General features: G+C 47.4%; 2 protein-coding genes across 5 annotated transcripts in view; one reads left to right on the top strand and one right to left on the bottom strand.

Moving 5' to 3' along the window:
* Positions 1-2998, bottom strand: part of LOC118087309 (uncharacterized) — a 38122-nt gene extending 35124 nt beyond the window's left edge. For 2 of the 4 annotated variants that reach the window (XR_004692821.2, XM_035119849.2), the window contains exon 1: positions 2656-2996. The gene's annotated coding sequence lies outside the window, so the exon portion shown is untranslated. Of the gene's footprint in view, positions 1-2655 lie in introns of all 4 variants that reach the window. The other 2 variants (XM_035119851.2, XM_035119850.2) reach the window with 2 other exon arrangements.
* A 291-nt stretch (positions 2999-3289) lies between these two features.
* PARD6A (par-6 family cell polarity regulator alpha) lies at positions 3290-19156 on the top strand. The gene is made up of 3 exons (XM_035120193.2): positions 3290-3422; positions 8274-8496; positions 16915-19156. The coding sequence occupies exons 1-3, from the start codon at positions 3360-3362 to the stop codon at positions 17706-17708; spliced, it is 1080 nt and encodes a 359-aa protein (XP_034976084.1). The 5' UTR covers positions 3290-3359; the 3' UTR covers positions 17709-19156.
* The last annotated feature ends 556 nt before the right edge of the window (positions 19157-19712 follow it).

The following is a 19712-nucleotide window of genomic DNA, read 5'->3' as shown; positions in this document are numbered from 1 at the left end:
AATCACCTGATGTCACAATGATGTCAGGTGATTGGGAGCCTTGAGGTCCCATTGTTGGGACTTCAAAGCACCACACAGGGCTTGCAAAGTGCTTTAAATCACCTGAGGCTTGGGGTTTCCCCTTGCCAGTTTCCCCTTGCCAGTGCACTTTAAGGCTCCCAATTGGCACTGGCAGCTGTGGCTCTATCTAGCCCACACCTGTTGTCACATAAAACATCAGGTGTGGGGCAGGTGGGCATGGTTTTGGGAAAATGGGCTTGCAGGCCAAATCTGAACCCCTGGCCAGCCAAATTTGGCCCATAGACTAGAGGTTACAACCTACCTCTGTACTAGAGGCAACTTTATCAAATGTATGAAGCAGCACTATCCTCAATTGATACATGAGATGGGGGAGAGGATTTTAAACTTTAAGAATAGAAGTCATGACATCCCTAAACTGCACCTCTTATATTTTGTGGTATTTGAGCCCTACTGTTCACATCATCTCTCTGTCTCCCTGTGTATTATGAATCTGCTAACCAAGGACTGCATTTCATGCATCTGAAGAAATGAGCTCCCATCTACAAATATATAATTGTCTTTAAAAGTGCCCTAAGGCTTCTCAGGCTTCTCTGTGTGTTTGCATTTAGAGATTACATTGTAAATAAGTGCTTAATTATTAAGTAGAGGCCTGCCAAGACTCAAGTCTGCTCTGAACTTGAAGCTCTTTGTCATCATCCTGGAGGCATGGGGATCAGCCAGCATTGAAAGGTCCATGAGAAATCTTGTACATGCACAAGAACCAGGGGCCTATGTAACTTTACAGTCTTGTACAGAAATCTCCAAGGATTCAGGGGTGCTGAGTGCAGCAGTGCTGATTTGAGCAGGAATGGTAGCTCTTAGTGCAGCCAGTGAGCCTACCAAGGGCATGAGTGGGGTAAGGTGTCCAGGAATGTGCTTTATGGCAACATGTGCCCTGATGGGGTGGCAAGGAGGTGGCAAGGACAGTTCTGGATATGTTACCACCCTCCACCAAAGTTTAGTCTTCCTTCCCCCTCTCTTCATCCTCAGTTTGTCAACATGGATTGTAAGCAGTGTTGTTTTGTTTTGGAAAAGAAGACAGCATAGAAAACAAAGACCTATATACCAGGTGTGGTGTGGGGAACCTCCAGACCATGAGCAAGGCATGGCTTATCCGCCTCTCTCCCAAGTCCTGCCCACTCTTATTGCCCCACACCCATAGCCCCATTTTAACTGCTGCCTGCTGAGCAGATGGGCACCAGGGGAAGGGAGGTCTACACTGTGTTAGGTGGGGGGGGGCAGCTGATATGCCTAGTGTTGCTGTTGCCTGAGAGAAATGCAAGAGACATTTACAGGTAGATTTTTCTCCTCTCCTCCATCACTTTCATGCCCCCCCCCCGGTCTTGTTGGATGCTGACTGGGTCTGATGGGAATCCAGCAATATCTGTGGGCCACCAATTTCCCACCCCTGTTTACAAGGGTTCTGAGCAAGAAACAAACAAATTTGGAGCTCTGGAAAAGAATTCCCAAACTGGTAATCTGGCAAAAACTGACTTCAGTTGTGGCTACACTATATTAGGCTTTCTACTCGCAGCTAAATGCACTCTCCTCTTTATTATTTCACACCTCACAGAATAGATATCACACAAATATCTGGTGAGTCAACAGCAGCAGCAGCAAAAAGAGAGGTCAGTGGTGCTGTAACTATTTACACTGTCCCTATAGAAAACATCTGCTGCACAGGAAAGCAAATAATGTACAAAGTCTCCACTATTGATCAACACTGTTCATTCAATCCTTTTAAAAATCTGTGTTCTTCTGCTCTGATACTCCCCCAGTGCATTTCAGATGAGATGATCCCCCTTCTCAAGGGTAATTAAAAGAATTCAGAGAGCTGCAATCATTCAGCAGCAGCATGTATCTCTGTGAACCATGAGTCATAAAGTGTAGTTCCTAATCTAGCATAGAATCTGACCGTTTTTTTAGGACACCCAGAAGCTTACGTTTCCTTCCTTCCTTGATTTTTTGCTCTCATAACCTTCAACAAAACACAGTCCAGATACCTCACAAGTATGCAGAAAACCCAAAACAGTACAATTACAATTAGCAACACACATGCAAATATGTCTATATAGCACTTGGGATTTTAACCCCAGAGTTTCTGCCATGAATTTCTCTAGTTCTTCTAATAAGTCCACAGGCAGAATAGCATTCTATGGCAGTGAGTTCCATAGATCTGGTAGAGAAAAAGCTTTTTCTGTCAGAAACTACATAGTTTAGAACAGAGTTTTCAAACTGTTTGAAAGTGAGGTGACTTGTCAGCAGTACTTAAAGCCTCCCTGCTCTGTATATCAACATATTTTTGATGGTGGGGGAGGGGCAAGGTGGGATCAATGCGCATCTAATGAATTGTCATATGCTAGCCAACATTGAGTGTAAATCAAGTTATGCTGTCCAAAAGAAAGTTACATTATATTTGCAACTCCAAAATATACTACTTGCACAGTGACACGTGAGCAGCACAGAAGTCGCTCGTGTCTATGCATCCTCATGGGGTTTGGGTTCACTTGTATGGGTCTCTCTGCTGCCAGAAAGTGCTTGTGTGCACCAGCCACCAAAAGGGGGCCTCCAATCCATTTCCTTATTGCTACTCACTGGCAAGGCTCTGAGAGTCTCGTATACCGCCGTCCTGCCCCTCATGTTCCATCTTTTCCCGACGCAGAGTTTGGGCGGCAGCCAGAAGGTTATCATGCTGTCTTCCCCATTGCGTTTCTCATTAGAGTGGCTGCAAAACGAACGTGTGCAGCTGCCTTGAGGTCCGAGGCTGCAGGCGGTAACTCCTTTTTTGCACTTATTAGAGCAACGGCAGCTACGTCTGCTGTTAATTCTGAACCCTAACGACGGTCTAAACAAAAGCAAGAAGCAGAGGCTATTGCAGCACTTAACTAATGAAGGCTCGACCTTTCTGCCTCATGTAGAAGCCAGACAACGCCGGGGAGGCGGATTCCCCCAGCGTCCGCGCGCGCGAACTGCCGTCCAACTCGCCCTCCTTTTGATCTCACGCCGTCGGATACACCTTGGAACGCCCCGGGCCCCGGTTACCTAGGCGACGTTGTCAGCAACCTTCCATCCTTGCGCCGCGGACGTTCTGAGCCCGCCCTCTTTGGCCGGCCTACGCCAATCGCGCGGCATCCCCCCAACCTGCTGGGGGCTGACGTCATGGCCGGTGAGTTCTCTCTCCTGGCCTCCGCCTCCTTCTCCTGTTTGCTGTTTCTGCTGGTGGAGCAGCGGCAGCGGCAGCAGTAGCAGTGCGGGGCGGGAGGAGCAAGCCGGCCCTGCCCTGCCCTGCCCGGCGCAGCATGGCCAAGCACCACCGCACACCGGCGCGCAGCCCGGAGCCCGTCATCGAGGTCAAGAGCAAGGTGAGCGCGCCCGCCCCCAGGGTGGGGGGCGGCGAGGTAGAGAGAGGGGGGGTCAAATCTGTTGCTGCTGATTTGCCCGGGAGAAAGAGGGGGAATGTGCTCACCAGCAGCAGGGCAAGCTCTGCGCATCGGCGGCGCCGGAGCTGCAGCCTCTCCAGCTCGGGAGTGGTTTTCCAGACCCACAAACGCGAGCTCCGTCTAGCTCGCCCCCTTACCCTCTTGTCGCTGGGGCCCAGGTCACAGCGGGGGGGCCGTTCGCCCTGCTGGGGGCAGCCTTGATCCGGCTTGCAGCAGGTGTACCGGGCAGCTGCCGCCACCGTCTCCCCCCCCCCCAAAGGCTTGCACCAGCCCCACGACTTGACGGGCTTGCGCCACGCATCTCGCCCTCCCCACCCACCCCCGCTTTATCTCCTGTCCCGGGTGTCTGCTGTGCGCGTCTAGCCTGGCCTAGTGGATGGCGGAACTGGCCGATTGTTTATGCTTCCCCCCCAGCCAATCCTTCGGCAGTGTGGAGACTGCCAGCAGAGGATTATTGCTCCGATCCGTGGGGATTGCTGGCTTCGATGCGGAGTATGTGTGCGGGAAAACCCTTCTCCCGGGAAAGGGAACCGAGGGATGCCAGAGTTCTCCGCCGGTTATGCAATGGTGCACCAGAACCGGGAGCACCAGAACCGGGCATCAGACCCGTGGCTATTTAGCTTCGGGGCCTCGGAGGGATGCCGAGCTGATTTATGGAAGCGAGGGGATGCCTCAAGGAATCGGTGGAGCCGGATATTGATCCAGCGTTAAATCCGATTTGGAAGTGAAGGGAGGTGTGGGGTACGTGGTGGGTCAGCAGGTATGCAGTTCAGTCTTCTTGGGTTCATTAACGTGCCTTCGAGAGAGCAGTAATAGAGGCTGGAGAGAGATCCTTTACGGTTTATTTCCCTCCCCAAATACGCATTGCAAATGCGAGGACACATCTCCAACTTCAGACTAGAAGGTTGCAGAACCCAACTGATCTTTCTTAGAATTCTACTGACCATTGACATTAATTCTCCCTTGGGATTAAATTTGTTGTTCTCTTTAGAGGGTCAGAATTTTCCAACAGGCAACTGGCTGGGACAGACAGGCACACCCCAGATTATATACAGTACAGCATTTCTGGAGCACCCCCTGACTTAAGTCCAATGAGGAATCATGGCTATTTGGTAAAGCACGTGCTTTGCATGCAAAATGTCCCAGGATGAATCCCTGAATTTCTAGTTAAAAGGTTTGGGTAATGGGACAGACCTCTGCCTAGGACCCTGGAGAGATGGTGCCAGTCAGAGGCAGAGGACAACATGGAGCTGAGTGTGCGAATAACCTGATAAGGCAAGCATTATCCAAGGTTTCCTGTTTGGCTTTAATAGGCTGTTTGTTGCTCTAATTTATATCCTGCCTTTAAGAACACAAATCCTTTGACAAGGTCCCAGGTTTGGACCCTGACATCTTCAGGTAGGGCCGCGAAAGGTGCCAGCCTAAAATTCTGGAGAGCTGTCATTGGTCAGCATAGAGGATACTGAGCTGGTATGAAAAACGGCCCCCAAATAAAATTAGAATCTGACAATATTAAAAACTCATCAGTCGATGAAACTGCAGGGCAGAAGAAAGAAGCCTGTGGCCCTCCAAATGCTGCTGAATTGCAGCCCCCATCATTGCTAACCATTGGCTATGGTTAGCAGGGGCTGATGGGAGTTGGAGTCCAACAACATCTGGAGGGCCACAGGTTTCCTACCCCTGCTGTAGGGGCATGAAATAGTCCAGCTCAAATAGGAGCAAGTACCTGGTATTGTTTTCACCTGCTTTTGTCCTTCTCTCCCTCTTTCTCGATCAGAGCCATAGCCGGATGATGCGCCCTTGGCAGAACCATCCAGATTACACCCCCAGCCACAGACAAATTAGCTCTTCTTTCCACCTCTCCTCCAAAACATGCCCCCCATTCAATTCACCCTCTATTTAAAACTTTTTCTCATGAGGCAATAATATATACCGTATATTCCGGCGTATAAGACGACTGGGCGTATAAGACGACCCCCAACTTTTCCAGTTAAAATATAGAGTTTGGGATATACTCACTGTATAAGAAATACAACCCGGCGTATAGGACGACCCCAGACTTTTGAGAAGATTTTCCTGGGTTAAAAAGTAGTCTTATACGCAGGAATATACTGTGTGTGTGTGTATGTGTGTGTGTGTGTGTGTGTGTGTGTGTGTGTGTATATATATATATATATATATATATACACATACTTTTAAGCCGATTTTGCAGGAGGGCCACCTTGCCACCCCCTAGTTAAGGCCCTGCTCTCGATCCTACTAGAACTGATGTTATTTCTCCCATTTGGGGATTCGCCACTTCAGATAAGGTTTTGTAACAGTTCATGATTTGTGAAAATGCAGTCTGCCGGGGGGGGCACACAATGCAGCTTCTCTCCTGGCTGGCCTAGGTGTCTCCTGGCTGGCCTAGGTGTCTTCCTGTAGGGCAGAGGATGGGAAACCTGGACCCTTGGTCCAATTTCATGTGATTGACAAGCATAGGAGAAACCGGGGGAAAGGGGGTGTCCCCACCAACCTTTGACTGTGGTCCCAGCCACTTATGACTCCAACCCTGCCCACTGCTGGATTACTCCTCTTGACAGAAAAAAAGGTTGCCCACCCACACACCCCACTGAAGAAGGAAGCTGCTTCAAAAGTTGTGATCTGCCTTGTGCACCTAGACTCCTACAGGCTCAGTTGGGGAGATGGGAGGTGACAAGGGGCACAGCTAAGCTGGAAAGGGAAATGCTGCTTGTTGTTGTTGTTTAGTCGTTTAGTCGTGTCCGACTCTTCGTGACCCCATGGACCATAGCACGCCAGGCGCTCCTGTCTTGCACTGCCTCCCGTAGTTTGGTCAAACTCATGTTCGTAGCTTCGAGAACACTGTCCAACCATCTTGTCCTCTGTCGTCCCCTTCTCCTAGTGCCCTCAATCTTTCCCAACATCAGGGTCTTTTCCAAGGATTCTTCTCTTCTCATGAGGTGGCCAAAGTATTGGAGCCTCAGCTTCACGATCTGTCCTTCCAGGGAGCACTCAGGGCTGATTTCCTTAAGAATGGATAGGTTTGATCTTCTTGCAGTCCATGGGACTCTCAAGAGTCTCCTCCAGCACCATAATTCAAAAGCATCAATTCTTCGGCGATCAGCCTTCTTTATGGTCCAGCTCTCACTTCCATACATCACTACTGGGAAAACCATAGCTTTAACTATACGGACCTTTGTCGGCAAGGTGATGTCTCTGCTTTTTAAGATGCTGTCTAGGTTTGTCATTGCTTTTCTCCCAAGAAGCAGGCGTCTTTTAATTTCGGGACTGCTGTCACCATCTGCAGTGATCAAGGAGCCCAAGTAAATCTTTTTGGTTTGACCCTTTCTTATGGATGGTAGGAAATCCAGGCACCTTCCCAAGAACATTCCCTGCTGCTTCTAGACATATCCTTCCGCAATGCACTTATCTATTCATCAGGAATGGGAATTTTGTGGCCCTCCAGATGTTGCTGGACTACATTGGTTGTAGTCCTTGCTGACCATTGGTTATACTGGTTGGGACTGATGTGAGCTGCCATCTAACATCATCTGGAAGGTCACAGGTGTCTATATGAGCACCATCCTCCTTGCTCACACGCTCTCCCCCCCCCTTTTTAGGTTGGTCTTTCCTTTGTGTCTCTGTATTAATCAGGTGCAATACCTATGAGTTTCAGATGGAACAGAGGAAGCTGCCTTATATCAAGTCAGTTGATTGGTTAATCTTACTCAGTATTGCCTGCACTGACAGGCAGAGGCTCTCCAGGGTTTCAGGCAGAAGTCCTTCTTAGACTTACTGGAAGATGCCCGAGTTGGAACCTGCATCCTTTTGCTTGTACCGTAATTCTTTCAGCATTACAACAGTGTGTTGAAAACTATCCTCTCCTTTTTTTGCAGGGTGGGGGGAGATGTGGGGAGAAGCCATCATGTAGAAAGCTCTTCATTTATATATTATGTTGTCAATATGTTTATTGATTGATCAATTCTAGTAAATGTCTACCTTACCTTTTGGACTCCCAAAGAAGCCCCTGGGCAGTTTCCAGATTTTTAAAAAAGCTGCGCAATAAAAATAATGAGATAAAAGAAAAGCAACAGCAAATATAATAATAAACAAATCATATATATATATATATATATATATATATATATATATATATATATATAATATTGTGTATATATATGTAATTGTTTCTCACCCCAAATGATAGTTTGTTACATGATTGAGGTATGTATCTGCAGTTGGTTAATGACAACATTCTTTAACTGGTACCTTCTGAAGTAAAGAGGAGTTTTTTTCTCCACTTCAGTCGTTATGTTCAAGTAGTTGGCCATGTGTAAATATTACTGTGACTGCTGGAGGAGGGACGCATATCACTCCTCTCTCCTAGCACAGACCCCAGGAGAATATGAGAGCAAGCAAGATAACAAATGCATGAAGAGGAGCTTACTGATCCATTATAACCACTTCTAAATGAGTTGGCATGCTACTTACCAGGAGTGATGTTCTTAAAATAAAAGACTTAAGCAGTTTTATTAAGGCTAGCAGTTTTAACTCCCTGGCATATCTGTTAAAGATGCTACACATTCCCCCCCCCCCTTCAAGACAAGGACTGAGAAATTTGGGGAGGAAATACTGACCTACTGAAGCAGAGTCCAGAGTCATTTGGCAGCAGCAAGGTTGGCAGTTGCCATGTAGCAAGTATTTTCCTGAATTTGCTGGGACATGTTTAGCAGCTTGCTGATTTACATTTGGCCCCCATCTCCTTTTATGCAGTTTGATGCTGAGTATCGCCGCTTTGCCATGAAGCGCTCCACTGCGGGTGGCTTCCAGGATTTCTACCAGCTGATCCAGAGAGTCCACCAAATCCCTTGCGTGGATGTCTTGCTTGGGTATACGGATATCCATGGAGACCTGCTGCCCATCAACAACGATGACAATTACCACAAGGCACTGTCATCTGCCAATCCTCTGCTCCGGATCATCATCCAGAAACGTGGTAAGAACGTTCTTAAGGAGGGGGCTAGAGTTCACTTTCCTTTTAATCCAGCTAATTTGTTCTATTTACTTTATTTTATTCTATCCACCACCCAAGGAACTCAAGGGAGTGTTGAGCTCAGAGGAGTATACGTAGTTTTCTTCACCCACTTATTTTTTTCTTCACAACAGCCTTGCAAGGTTGGGTAGGCTGTAGCTGGCTTGGGGATCTGAAGCCTGGATTCCCCCAGATCATGATCTAACCACAATACCACCATTACCTGCAGAGGCAAGAATGCCTTGAGATCAAGATTAGAAATGAAGTAGGCTAAAATTCCAGATTCTCCAAATTTATTTGACATGAGTAAGATATAGGCAGTTTTGTTCTCTGTGTTTGTGAAAGTTTGTGTGTGAGTGCAATACACGCACACACACACACGCACACACCAATCAATTTCTGCTAGCCAGGAGAAAAGGCAAGGAACTTTGTAGGTAGGACTAGTTACTTGATTTTTAGCAACAGCAACAAAGGCACATGATGCAGTGAATTTGCTGAAGCTAAGCAGATGTAGTACTGTTCGGAAAACCCTTTGAGTTCTGTGGCAGATGAAAGACATGGTATAAATATAGCAAAGAAAAGCTCAAATATTCAGAAATTGAATTTTGTGCCAGATAGCAGATTCTGCACACCTACAGTTTAATTGTGGAAGTGTGAAATGTGCTGTGCATGTGGTGCTTTTAATGCTCAGGCTGTGGATCTCTGTGATGGAGGGCATCAGTGCCATCTTAAGCATGTCTATTCAGAAGTAGGCTTCATTGAGCTCAGTGGAACTTTCTCCCAAGTAAGCAATCCTAGCACTCCCTTACATGGGAGTAAGCTCCACTGAATTCAATAGGACTTGGTTCTGAATAGAGTTGGTTAGGATTACACTGTCTGTGCCTATGCTGATGGTACTCAGATATTACAGCAATGGATTATTTCCTAACTTCACCATTTCATAGGCAGAACAGTTTGTTGGGTGTTGCGGAGGGCCCTGCTGAATAGAGACAACACTGGTATGTTTTAAGGAACAGTATCCAGAAATTACGGGATGTGGGTGGCTCTGTGGTCTAAACCACAGAGCCTAGGGCTTGCCGATCAGAAGGTCAGCAATTCGAATCCCTGTGACGGGGGGAGCTCCCGTTGCTCGGTCCCAGCTCCTGCCCACCTAGCAGTTTGAAAGCATGTCAAAGTGCAAGTAGATAAATAGGTACCGCTCCGGTGGGAAGGTAAACAGCATTTCCGTGTGCTGCTCTGGTTTTCCAGAAGCGGCTTAGTCATGCTGGCCACATGACCCAGAAGCTGTCTGTGGACAAACACTGACTCCCTCGGCCTATAGAGCAAGATGAGCATACAACCCCATAGTCGTCCGCGACTGGACCTAACAGTCAGGGGTACCTTTACCTTTATCCAGAAATTATTTTTGCAGTCTTGAGACAGCAACACTCTGTGTCCAAAATCTATTTAAAGGACACAAATGAGTTTCTCTGTATTTGAATCTTGCCCTACAGCATCTTTCTTTGTTTGTCTGAAGTATCTTTACCTAACTTTTCAGCCAAAAAAAGGCTCCCAGAATTACTTACAACAATCAATAACAAGATTGCCCCTGCCTTCAACTTTACATTCTAAAAGACACAGGACAAAAGGAAAGGAGATTGGAACGGGTGGAGGGAAAAAAAGCTAACTCAGCCAGACACAACTTCTTAGTTTCTCACAAGAAGGGCAGAGCAAGCTGCTTTCTGTTTGGCTGATGGATGGGTCCAGGTTGGTCTTTCCCTGTTTTTCCCCATCTTGCCCATTCATGTTCTCTTGAGTTTAGTAGTGGACAGCAGATGGGGCAGATTTTCATTCTAAATGAGAAAAGACTTCCTTGCTTTCTTGAGCCTCTTCTCCATCAGCCAACCCACAGGAACTCCAGACTGGCTTATTTCTGGGCTTTATAAGGCAATAACAACTAATTAAAACAGTGATTCCTTTAATAGCTTCACCAAATCATCCCACCCCCACTTCGTTTGCAGATTAATTAAACCGTAAAAACCATTTGGAGACAGCCTGACCTAAACCTGTGCAGAAAGGCAAATTTAGACCCTGAATGTTGTGGGGTGGACTTTTGATGGTGATGTGTATTATGCCAGTTGTTGAAGCACAGTTAACATTGCTCTTTGTCCCCAAACAATTCCAATCACCATTCCATGCTTTATAACTGCTTCTACGTTCCTGATATGTTAGAAGTTGGGGGGGGGCAGTTTTCAAATTATCATTATAATAAAGCAAAAAATACGCTGAGCATTTGAAACATGACACTTTAAATTGGAGTTTGCTTCTGCTGCCCTGATGTACCTGCCATGCATGTACCTGGAGATAAGTAAAATTTTGTTGTAGAAAAGGATAGTATGTTCTTAAAAGTGGTCTATGTAACAGCACACATACCTGGCTGGCTGATCACTGACTATAATATTTTTCTTTGTAAAAAAATAAGTACCGTGTAATGATTCCATAGTGACCAGCACTGGCCCAAGAAGCTGCGGTGTTGATGCTGGGTCCGTTTACTGCTGCCTCCATCATTTGCCTCTCTCTGGGAGGTTGTTTAGGGGAACCTGGATTGTGGCCCCAAGGCCCAGACCCAACAGCACAGCTGCTCATACATAATTCCATTGAGTTCAGTGGGGCTTACTCCTAGGGAAGTGGGTATAGGATTCTGCTGTTAGTTTGCTGTACCAGTGCTAGAACCACAGCCACCCACTTCAGAGAGCAGAGTGTATATTTATGTTGCCCCTCTGCCAACTAAACATACTAACCAACGAAATCGAAGCTCCTCGAAACTTGTAACCAGAAGTGCAAAAATCTCCTGTCAGAATAAACTATGCAAATTAGGCAAGCCGCATAAGCCTATTTTACTGAGACGCCAAATCTGTTTTTGTACACCGGAAGCTTTTCTTTTGAGGGCTGGATGGCAGGTCACAGGAAAGAGATGAATGAAACATTGGGGACAATGCCAGCCTTACTGCTGAACACCCAGGAATATCCAGGCTACTGTACAGAGGAGCTGTTACTGCCTGGTTTTGTTTTTTTGCCTGCTGCAGATGTTTTCAACGCCCATTGCAAATGGCCGTAAGAAGGACCTCTTTCCCCTGTCTTACCTGAAGCCTCCTGCTCAATGGCTGTCCATCAGCCACAGCCCAGTGAAGGTTGCTAAGCCAGAACTTGAGGCGCATCATTAAGGAGGCCACCTATGCATTGCTTTAGTTTAGAAAGAAGAAGGGTGCCAATTTGCATGAAGTGTTCATATGCTATTATCTGTATAGATGCAGGTTTAGAAATAATTCTTAAAAAACAAGACATAATTACTTTGATGGAAATAGAAATGCATGTCACCGTAGTGCGGAAGACTGTAACCAGGTGATCAGTGCGTCTGCTCAGTCTGTTGTCTAAGTGCTTACTGTTGAGGGAGACTTTGAGGCCCCTGATCCCCCTTCTCCCCCTGCCCTTGTGGTTTTTCATCTTTGAATTGGGGTGGACAAATCCATCCTCTGTAGAGTAGGACACCTGGGCGCCCTATGCATCCTCCCTCTGCCCCCTGTGCTCTCCTCTGCCCTGTGGTTTTGCTCTTGGCTGCCTTCCTAGCACAGAAGATGCTGCAGGGCTGCCAAGTACAATGATGCTGGTTGCTTGGCACCAGGGTTGGCATTGCTGGGCATTTGCCAGGACCTCTTGCCAGGTCTTTCCTTGGCTGGCTTCAGCTCCTCCTCCTCATCATCATCATAGGAAGATAGGAATCTTCCGTCTCTTTGTCCATCTTGCTCAATGTTATCCACACTGACCGACACCAGCTCTCCAGGGCTTCAGGTGAGAGTCTGTCTGAGCCCTTCCTGGAGATGCCGGGGATTGAACCTGGGACCTTCAGCATACAGGGGAGACCCAGAGTGGCTGGGGAAACCCAACCAGATGGGTAGGGTATAAATAATAAAATTATTATTATTATTATTCTCCATCACCAATCAAGGAAAAGGGTCAGAACTCTCCACTCACCTTACTACCCCTCTTGTTCTGGGCAGCGCTGCAGATTCAGCTCAGAGAGAGGGGGCAACTGACTGGGCAATGGTGAAAGGTACAAGGGAGAGAGGACCTCTTCCAGGAGGAAGGCGCATGAAGGGCTTCTTGCTCGAGGGTCCTGCAAAACCTGAGCTGGCACTAGTTGGACTGGTTGCTGGGTGGGGTTGGGTGGAGAGAGATTCCACAGCCCTGCATGGTCTCCCTGGGCTAAAAATAAGCCGCTGCGCCAAAAACACTGTGTGATATTTATAACTCTGGAGCTCCATCTGACAAGCTCTGTAGAATAAGGGGTGTGCCACTTAAGGATAGAGATATGACAAGGCTGCTTTCCCTTCTACTTTAAGAAGTTTCTTGTCCTGTGTAGTACACTGACTTCGTTGAGTGTGTGTGTTTGTGCATGGCCTTCTGTCACAGACGCAGGCTTGTAAACACATCACCTATCTGGTCTCCTGTGGTAAGCCAGAGTCTCCTCCAGGCAAGATAAATTTGTCAATGGCTAGTTGTTGCTGGGGTGTGTGTGTGGGTGTGTGGGTGTGGGTGTGTCTCCGTCTCCCACACTGCAAATGACTAACAAAGCGAACGGAGGCTCATAAAAAGAGCGCTGAGGCCATGGTCAGTTCGTTCTGTGGGCTTAATTTCCAAAGCTGCAGGGGCCAGGCTGTGAAATTGGACATGCTCCCCTGGATAGATTGTGCAGGGATTCCAAAACTCTACCAGCACCGACTTCTGGGATTGCTGTGGGGTGTGTATGTATGCATGTACTGTATGTATGTATGTATGTATGTATGTATGTATGTATGTATGTATGTGTTTAGGGTGCCTCTCTTCTCTCAGATATTACAGTCATTTCAACAGCATTAAAACCACAGACCTGTTCAGACTCATCAAGTCCTGCTTCTTCCAGGTCCATTTTGTTGCTTGTCACAAATATCTTTGGCCTCTTTAGGGGCTGGGTGAACTGTCCATCCAGCTAGGTGTGATGCATAGGCATGTGCAGCACATTTCTTCAGGGTGTGCATACAGGGATATTTATTTATTTCAGTGAAGGAAAATGGGGGTGGGGTGGGGGAACATCAGGACAAGGAAGAGGTAAAGTGGCAACTGGACAATTTTCACCCAGAACCTCTGGAAGGCAGCAGGCTGGGGAAGCCCAATTTACCCACTGCAATTGTAGTGGGTTTTTTTTTAACCCATCCTGAGAATGATTCTGTTTACCCATGTGCAGATTTATGCAAAACAAGTTGTTTATCAACTAAATATGACTATTTGCCTCTGACTTCTTGAATTGGATGGCATCTCAGAGGAATCCCTCTTCCCCCACCCAAACTGCAAATTCTCCTTTTGGCTGTAGCTGGTTTTTCCCTGGTTCAGCCCCAGGGAGCAAATTCTTCCTTGCAAGGAGCCTCTTTCCAGCCTGACAGCCCTTCAAGCCTTTCCAGCTCTTTAGTATCTCTCATGTCCATACAGCATTCCCTGCAGTGTTGGCATGCAGTGACAAATAGTGCCCAGATGGTAGAGGGGTCCCCTGCAGGCATCCCTGGAGGAAAACAGAGTAGAAAAGAGTGCCCCCTGCTGAGTCAGCCACCCCGTTTTCTGCAGATCCCAAAACAACTTCTTAATTCAGCCTTCTGCAGTACCTGTCCTCACAAGCCATATTATCTTGAGATAACAATGCCTTTCGCCTTTCTGTAGTGACAAACTGGCAAGAGGTCATTTGAAGACCTCTGCTTGCCCACTGCACAGAGGCCATTCATGATATGCTTCTCACAGTGCAGGAGAGAGAGAGCTCTTAGGAGTCTCTGCTTACTCTCTAGGGCAGGAATGGGGAATCGGTGGCCCTCCAGATCCCATCAGCCCCAGCCCACATGGCCAATGGCCAGGCATGGCAAAAAATGTAGGGCAGCATTACCTGGAGGGTCTCAGGTTCCCCATTCCTGCTGCAGGGTCAAAACTGGGTGATTAAAAGGACATATTTCTTCTCTCCTCCAGTTTATTAAATCTTTAAATGCATTTTTACTAGATTTAGCATCTGGGATTGACAATCTTAAATAATAAACCCAAGTATTTTATATCAAGTTCCTGCTCTGTGATATGTGTGTGATGGTCTGTTTACTCCACTGAAAGCAATTTAGGTTAACATGCATTTGATAAATTAGCATATGGAATTAGCAAGAGGACAAGGTCTCTGTCTCTGTCTTCCTCTCTCTTTCTCCCGCTACCTCCCAGCCCCAGGATCTGGCATACCAGATCTTCTGAGCCAATTCTGATTTGTGCCAGTGTGTTCTGAGTCCCAGTTACTCCTGATGAATTCCCCTAGAATTCAAATGGGGGCACCTCATGGCAACTGGCAGGTTCCGCTCTAGGGTCTGGCTGTTGGAACAGCCTTTATTTTGCTTTTGCTGCAGGAGAACACCAGAGCCCGAGCTGGCAGCGACAGAGTTAAGTCTGCAGAGTACAGCTCAAAGTGTGATTAAAACTGAATTATTCATATCCCCTTTAATCCCAGCCTGGCATACAGTGGGTAATCCCAGAAGGGGCTGGGTCCTTCTTCCCTCTCCAGCACTGGCAGGTACATCTCATCTAGGCATAGGTCAGGATCTGACCCGGGTAGAGAAGTATGCGAGGAGGGAGTCAGCACTACTGGGCAGAATGAGACCTGCTCAGCATTTTGCATTGGCTGTGCCTTCTGGTGCCGAGCAATGTGGCGTTATAATACAAGGGAGTGGCACATCACTCACGGTCACGATCTGTCAGGGCCCAAGTGTGATCAACATACCCCCTTTGCTGTCGGCCCCCCTTTCCTCCACCCCATGTCCCTGGCAATAGGGAGCACTACAAAAGGAATGCCTTAAGAGCCATTCACATTTCAATGGAGGTATAGTCATTCTCTGTAATGCACACTGGGGCTCATCCTGTGTTATTTCTGGTGCTGATCCTTGCCCACTACCAGAAAACAGTGGTGTCCCACTTCCCTCCTCCCCAGCCAAAAATACACTTTTGCATTCAGATGTTGTAAACCGGAAATGTTTCTCCCGTCATGCAACATTGTTAACTCCCATGATGCTAACACATTTAGCTCTCAAAAATTCCAAGGTTGTGGGAGAACCAGCAGCTCCCAAGGGATACAGATCAGCTGGCTAAATGCAGACAGGTTTGGTTGAAAAGCCTTCTTTGGTATGAGAGAGAAAAATGTATAGTGCCTGGCAACCACCTCTGCAGTAGCTGACACTGTGTCTGTGATCATCTTGACAACTTTGGGGTCCTAAGGAGCTGGAAAGTAGGGATAAAAATATTCAAGCAAATCAATAATGTGTTTGAAAGAGCAACGAAGAAAGGAACTATGGATATGAGCAGAACAGGGGATGAGCTGGGTGTTTGTCCTGGGTGCCATGCTAAACTCAGCAGCTCAGTGTTTGTTAAGTGTACTGTCTGTAGTGCAGGCATCCCCAAACTGCGGCCCTCCAGATGTTTTGGCCTACAACTCCCATGATCCCTAGCTAACAGGACCAGTGGTCGGGGAAGATGGGAATTGTAGTCCAAAACATCTGGAGGGCCGAAGTTTGGGGATGCCTGCTGTAGTGCATTAGGGCAAAATTATTTTTCCCTCGTTTTTATTTTATTTTACTTGTAACTCATTCTGAACCACAAGCAAACCATCATAACCCCAACATGGATCTTTCTGCTCCATATTCTCATAACTTAAGATGTATATTGTTTCAGTGAGCTTACCAGACAATGGGTGGTATTCAGCTGAGTTTTACTCAGAGTAGAACCCTTGAAATGAACGTGACTCAGTTAGGTTCATTAAGTTAAACAGCTCACGCACCACACCAGTCAGGTGTGGGGCCTGATGGGCTTTATAAAGGACTGTTGCCGCCGCTGCTGCTGGGCAGAGAGGGCTCCATTTTGTTTTGTTTTGTTTTTTGTTTAAATTCCTGTTATTTTTTACCTATGTTATTTAAACTGTATTAAGGATGTATTCTTAGTTTTAGATATTGATTTATGTTGAAATTGTTTTCTATTCGGTTGTGTATTTTTTGATGTGGTTTATGTATTGTTTGTGACTTTTGTAATTGTGCTATTGCTGTATTGTTTTGATATTCGACTGGAAGCCGCCCAGAGTGGCTGGGGAGACTCAGCCAGATGGGCGGGGTACAAATAAAAAATTATTATTATTATAAAAATTATTATAAAAATTATTATTGACAGTGGAGGTAGAACATTGTGGCTAGTAGAACCTCAATGAAGTTGAGAGATAATTGACACCTGGGAAACAAAGGGTGGGCTTGAGCAGTGGATACCTGCCCATCTGATCTGTGCTTGCTTTGCTTTCTTTCCTTCTTGCAGCAGAAGCCGACACCAGTGTCTTCGCCTCCAACTCGCTGCAGCGGAAAAAGAAGGGGCTTCTTCGCCCTGTGCACCAGCGGGCCAAGCCGCACTTGCTGATTGGCATGCCGCAGGACTTCCGTCAGATCTCCTCCATCATTGATGTGGACATTCTGCCCGAGACCCACCGGCGGGTGCGGCTGCACAAGCATGGCTCCAACAAGCCCCTTGGCTTCTACATCCGGGATGGGGTCAGCGTGCGCGTGGCACCCCACGGGGTTGAGAAGGTGCCTGGCATCTTCATCTCCCGCTTGGTCAAGGGGGGCCTGGCGGAAAGCACGGGGCTGCTGGCTGTGAATGATGAGATCCTGGAAGTCAACGGCATCGACGTGGCAGGCAAGTCGCTGGACCAGGTCACGGACATGATGGTGGCCAACAGCCACAACCTCATCATCACTGTCAAGCCGGCCAACCAGCGCAACAATGTGATCCGCAGCAGCAAGGCCTCGGGCAGCTCTGGCATGTCCACGGACAGCACCCCCAGCCAGCAGACACCTAGCCCGGCCTCCCAGTACCTGAGCAACTGCAGCACAGCAGAGGGAGAGAGTGACGAAGAGGGTGACCTGGTGATTGAGAGCGATTTGCCTGCCAGCTGCCCCAATGGCGGCCTCCTGGAGAGTTTGCAGCACAGCCTGTCCCTCTACAGCTCCCAGGGTTCACTGCCCTCCCTGAACAGTCACAGCGGCAGTGGCAGCCCAATGCGGGGCAGCCGAGCAGGCAGCCTCCGGGAGGATGGCACGGTTATCACGCTATAGCCCCAGGCAGTGCACCTCCCTTGTCTTCTGAATTTCAGCATTTCCACGGTCAGTTTGGCAGTACCTTCTTCCTGGCCAATGGAGCTGGAACTGGGGGACCCGTCTAGAACCCAAGACACTGCCCAGGCGTGCCACCATAGACTCTCTCTTGCTCATTGCCTGCAGACCCAGTGGCACTCTTCCGCAGCTGCTGGAGCAAAGGTGGCAGCTGGGGTTTGGAGCAATTGGGGCCAAGCCACTTTCCTCCCAGTCCTTAGCCACCCAAGAGGTTCTTTCTTGCTCCCCATTGAACCAAAGCAATGGGAGTTCTACCACCTTCTGCATTCCCTCTCTTCAGCCCCTGTCTTCATTCTGGGCAGGTAGAAGGGAAAAGGCAGGGATGCTCTTGCCTCTCTCACAGTCTCTGGTTCTCCCCTCCACCAACTGTCAGCTCTCATGAAGTGTTTGTTTTTAGTTATTTGTTTTTACGATAACATGCATCACAGATTAATATATTGCAACAAACTATTAAAAGTTTTTTTTAAAGAAATGTGTATTCACATGATTTTTAGAAGTGCTGGTCAAGCACGATGAGGACGCTCAGGTGCCTGTGCTGGGAAATTGAGCAGGGTGGTCCCAAACATGCAAGATGCATTATTCTGCTCAATAGGATGCTGGGACCCATTGGGACTGGTAGGGCAGCAAGGGAAATGTGACTGAGGCAACTTGGCTTTTTGTTGTCTGACTTTGGTGGATAGATGTTTAGTTGACTGGCTAGATCAACTGCTGGATCAGGATCTGAAACTGAGTTGCACCTGAAGCATAGCTGCTATTTTCTGTGAAGGGTTTTGGTTTTAAATGAAGAACATAGGAAACTACCTTAGACTTAGTCAGACCACTGGTCCATCTATTGTCTACAGTGACTGGCAGTGGCTCCTCCAGGATTTCAGGCAGGGTTCTCTCTAAGCCCTACTGGGAGATGCTGGTGATTGAACTAGGGAGCCCCTGCATGGAAAGCAGGTGCTCTCCCACTGAGATATGGCCATTCCTTAACTGAAATAAAAGCAGAAAGATGGGGAGAAATGTTTTCACCCTTCTGACTAGTTGGAAAGATAAAAGGGAGAAGATAGCTGAACATGTTTCTAACACACACAGATTCAAAAGCGGGTCTTAGGCCTGAAAGGTTGGAGAGCTTTGGACTAGTCTATCTCTTGGCAGGGTGTATGCCTAGCTGGCCCTTTGCTCATTCCTATTGTGTGCAAGAGTTCTATACACTGGCAAACCAAAATGGTGTTAAGTGCTTATTTCAACCTTCAAGATAGTGAACACAAAGAAATCTGCATGATGATGTGGCTTATGCAAATATTATATGCTAATTTGAATTCTCCCAGGATGTTTTAGATACCTGCTGATAGCAGTGACTGTATATGTCTGTCAGCGGGAGGGGAGCATCATCAGGAATTAAGACATGTGCCAACCCACTGAGCTCTGTGGTCCTCAGCATACTGACTTGATCTGGCCTTGCAAGGTGTCCAGCTTCTTGCTAGATCTCTTGCCTGAGGCTTTTGCACCTGCCTCTCCATTAATGAAAAAGAAAAGGTTTCAAGCATAATATCCTTCCACGTCGCTTTCATTTTTCTCCTGCAAAAAGCAACTGACGAAAGGAAATAGAAGCACCTCTAACAAATCACCCATTCATCCCAGCTGCATTTCTACCAGGTCAGGATCATTTGCACTGAAATGGTTTTTAGGGAGATGTTTAATTTACCATTCTAAATTGAAGGAAGGTAGTCTTCTCTTGTTTTGTTCATTTTAAGTCTGGCCAGCTAAGATGCTCATAGTCTGCAGTAGGAGACCTCAGGAGAGACGTTTCGCTGCCTAAAACCTTGATTTGCTGTGAATCATTATCTTGTACAATTACTGGGGTCCACCACCAGAGGACAGCAGTGGCCAGGTACAGGGTTCAAGGCATCTCTTCGTTCCCACTGGGCTTATATTAACTGTTGGCCTTAAACACGGTGCAGT

Source organism: Zootoca vivipara, chromosome 6, assembly GCF_963506605.1.
Source record: "Zootoca vivipara chromosome 6, rZooViv1.1, whole genome shotgun sequence".
NCBI classification, from domain to species: Eukaryota; Metazoa; Chordata; class Lepidosauria; order Squamata; family Lacertidae; genus Zootoca; species Zootoca vivipara.
This window is presented reverse-complemented; position numbering and strand designations above follow the sequence as displayed.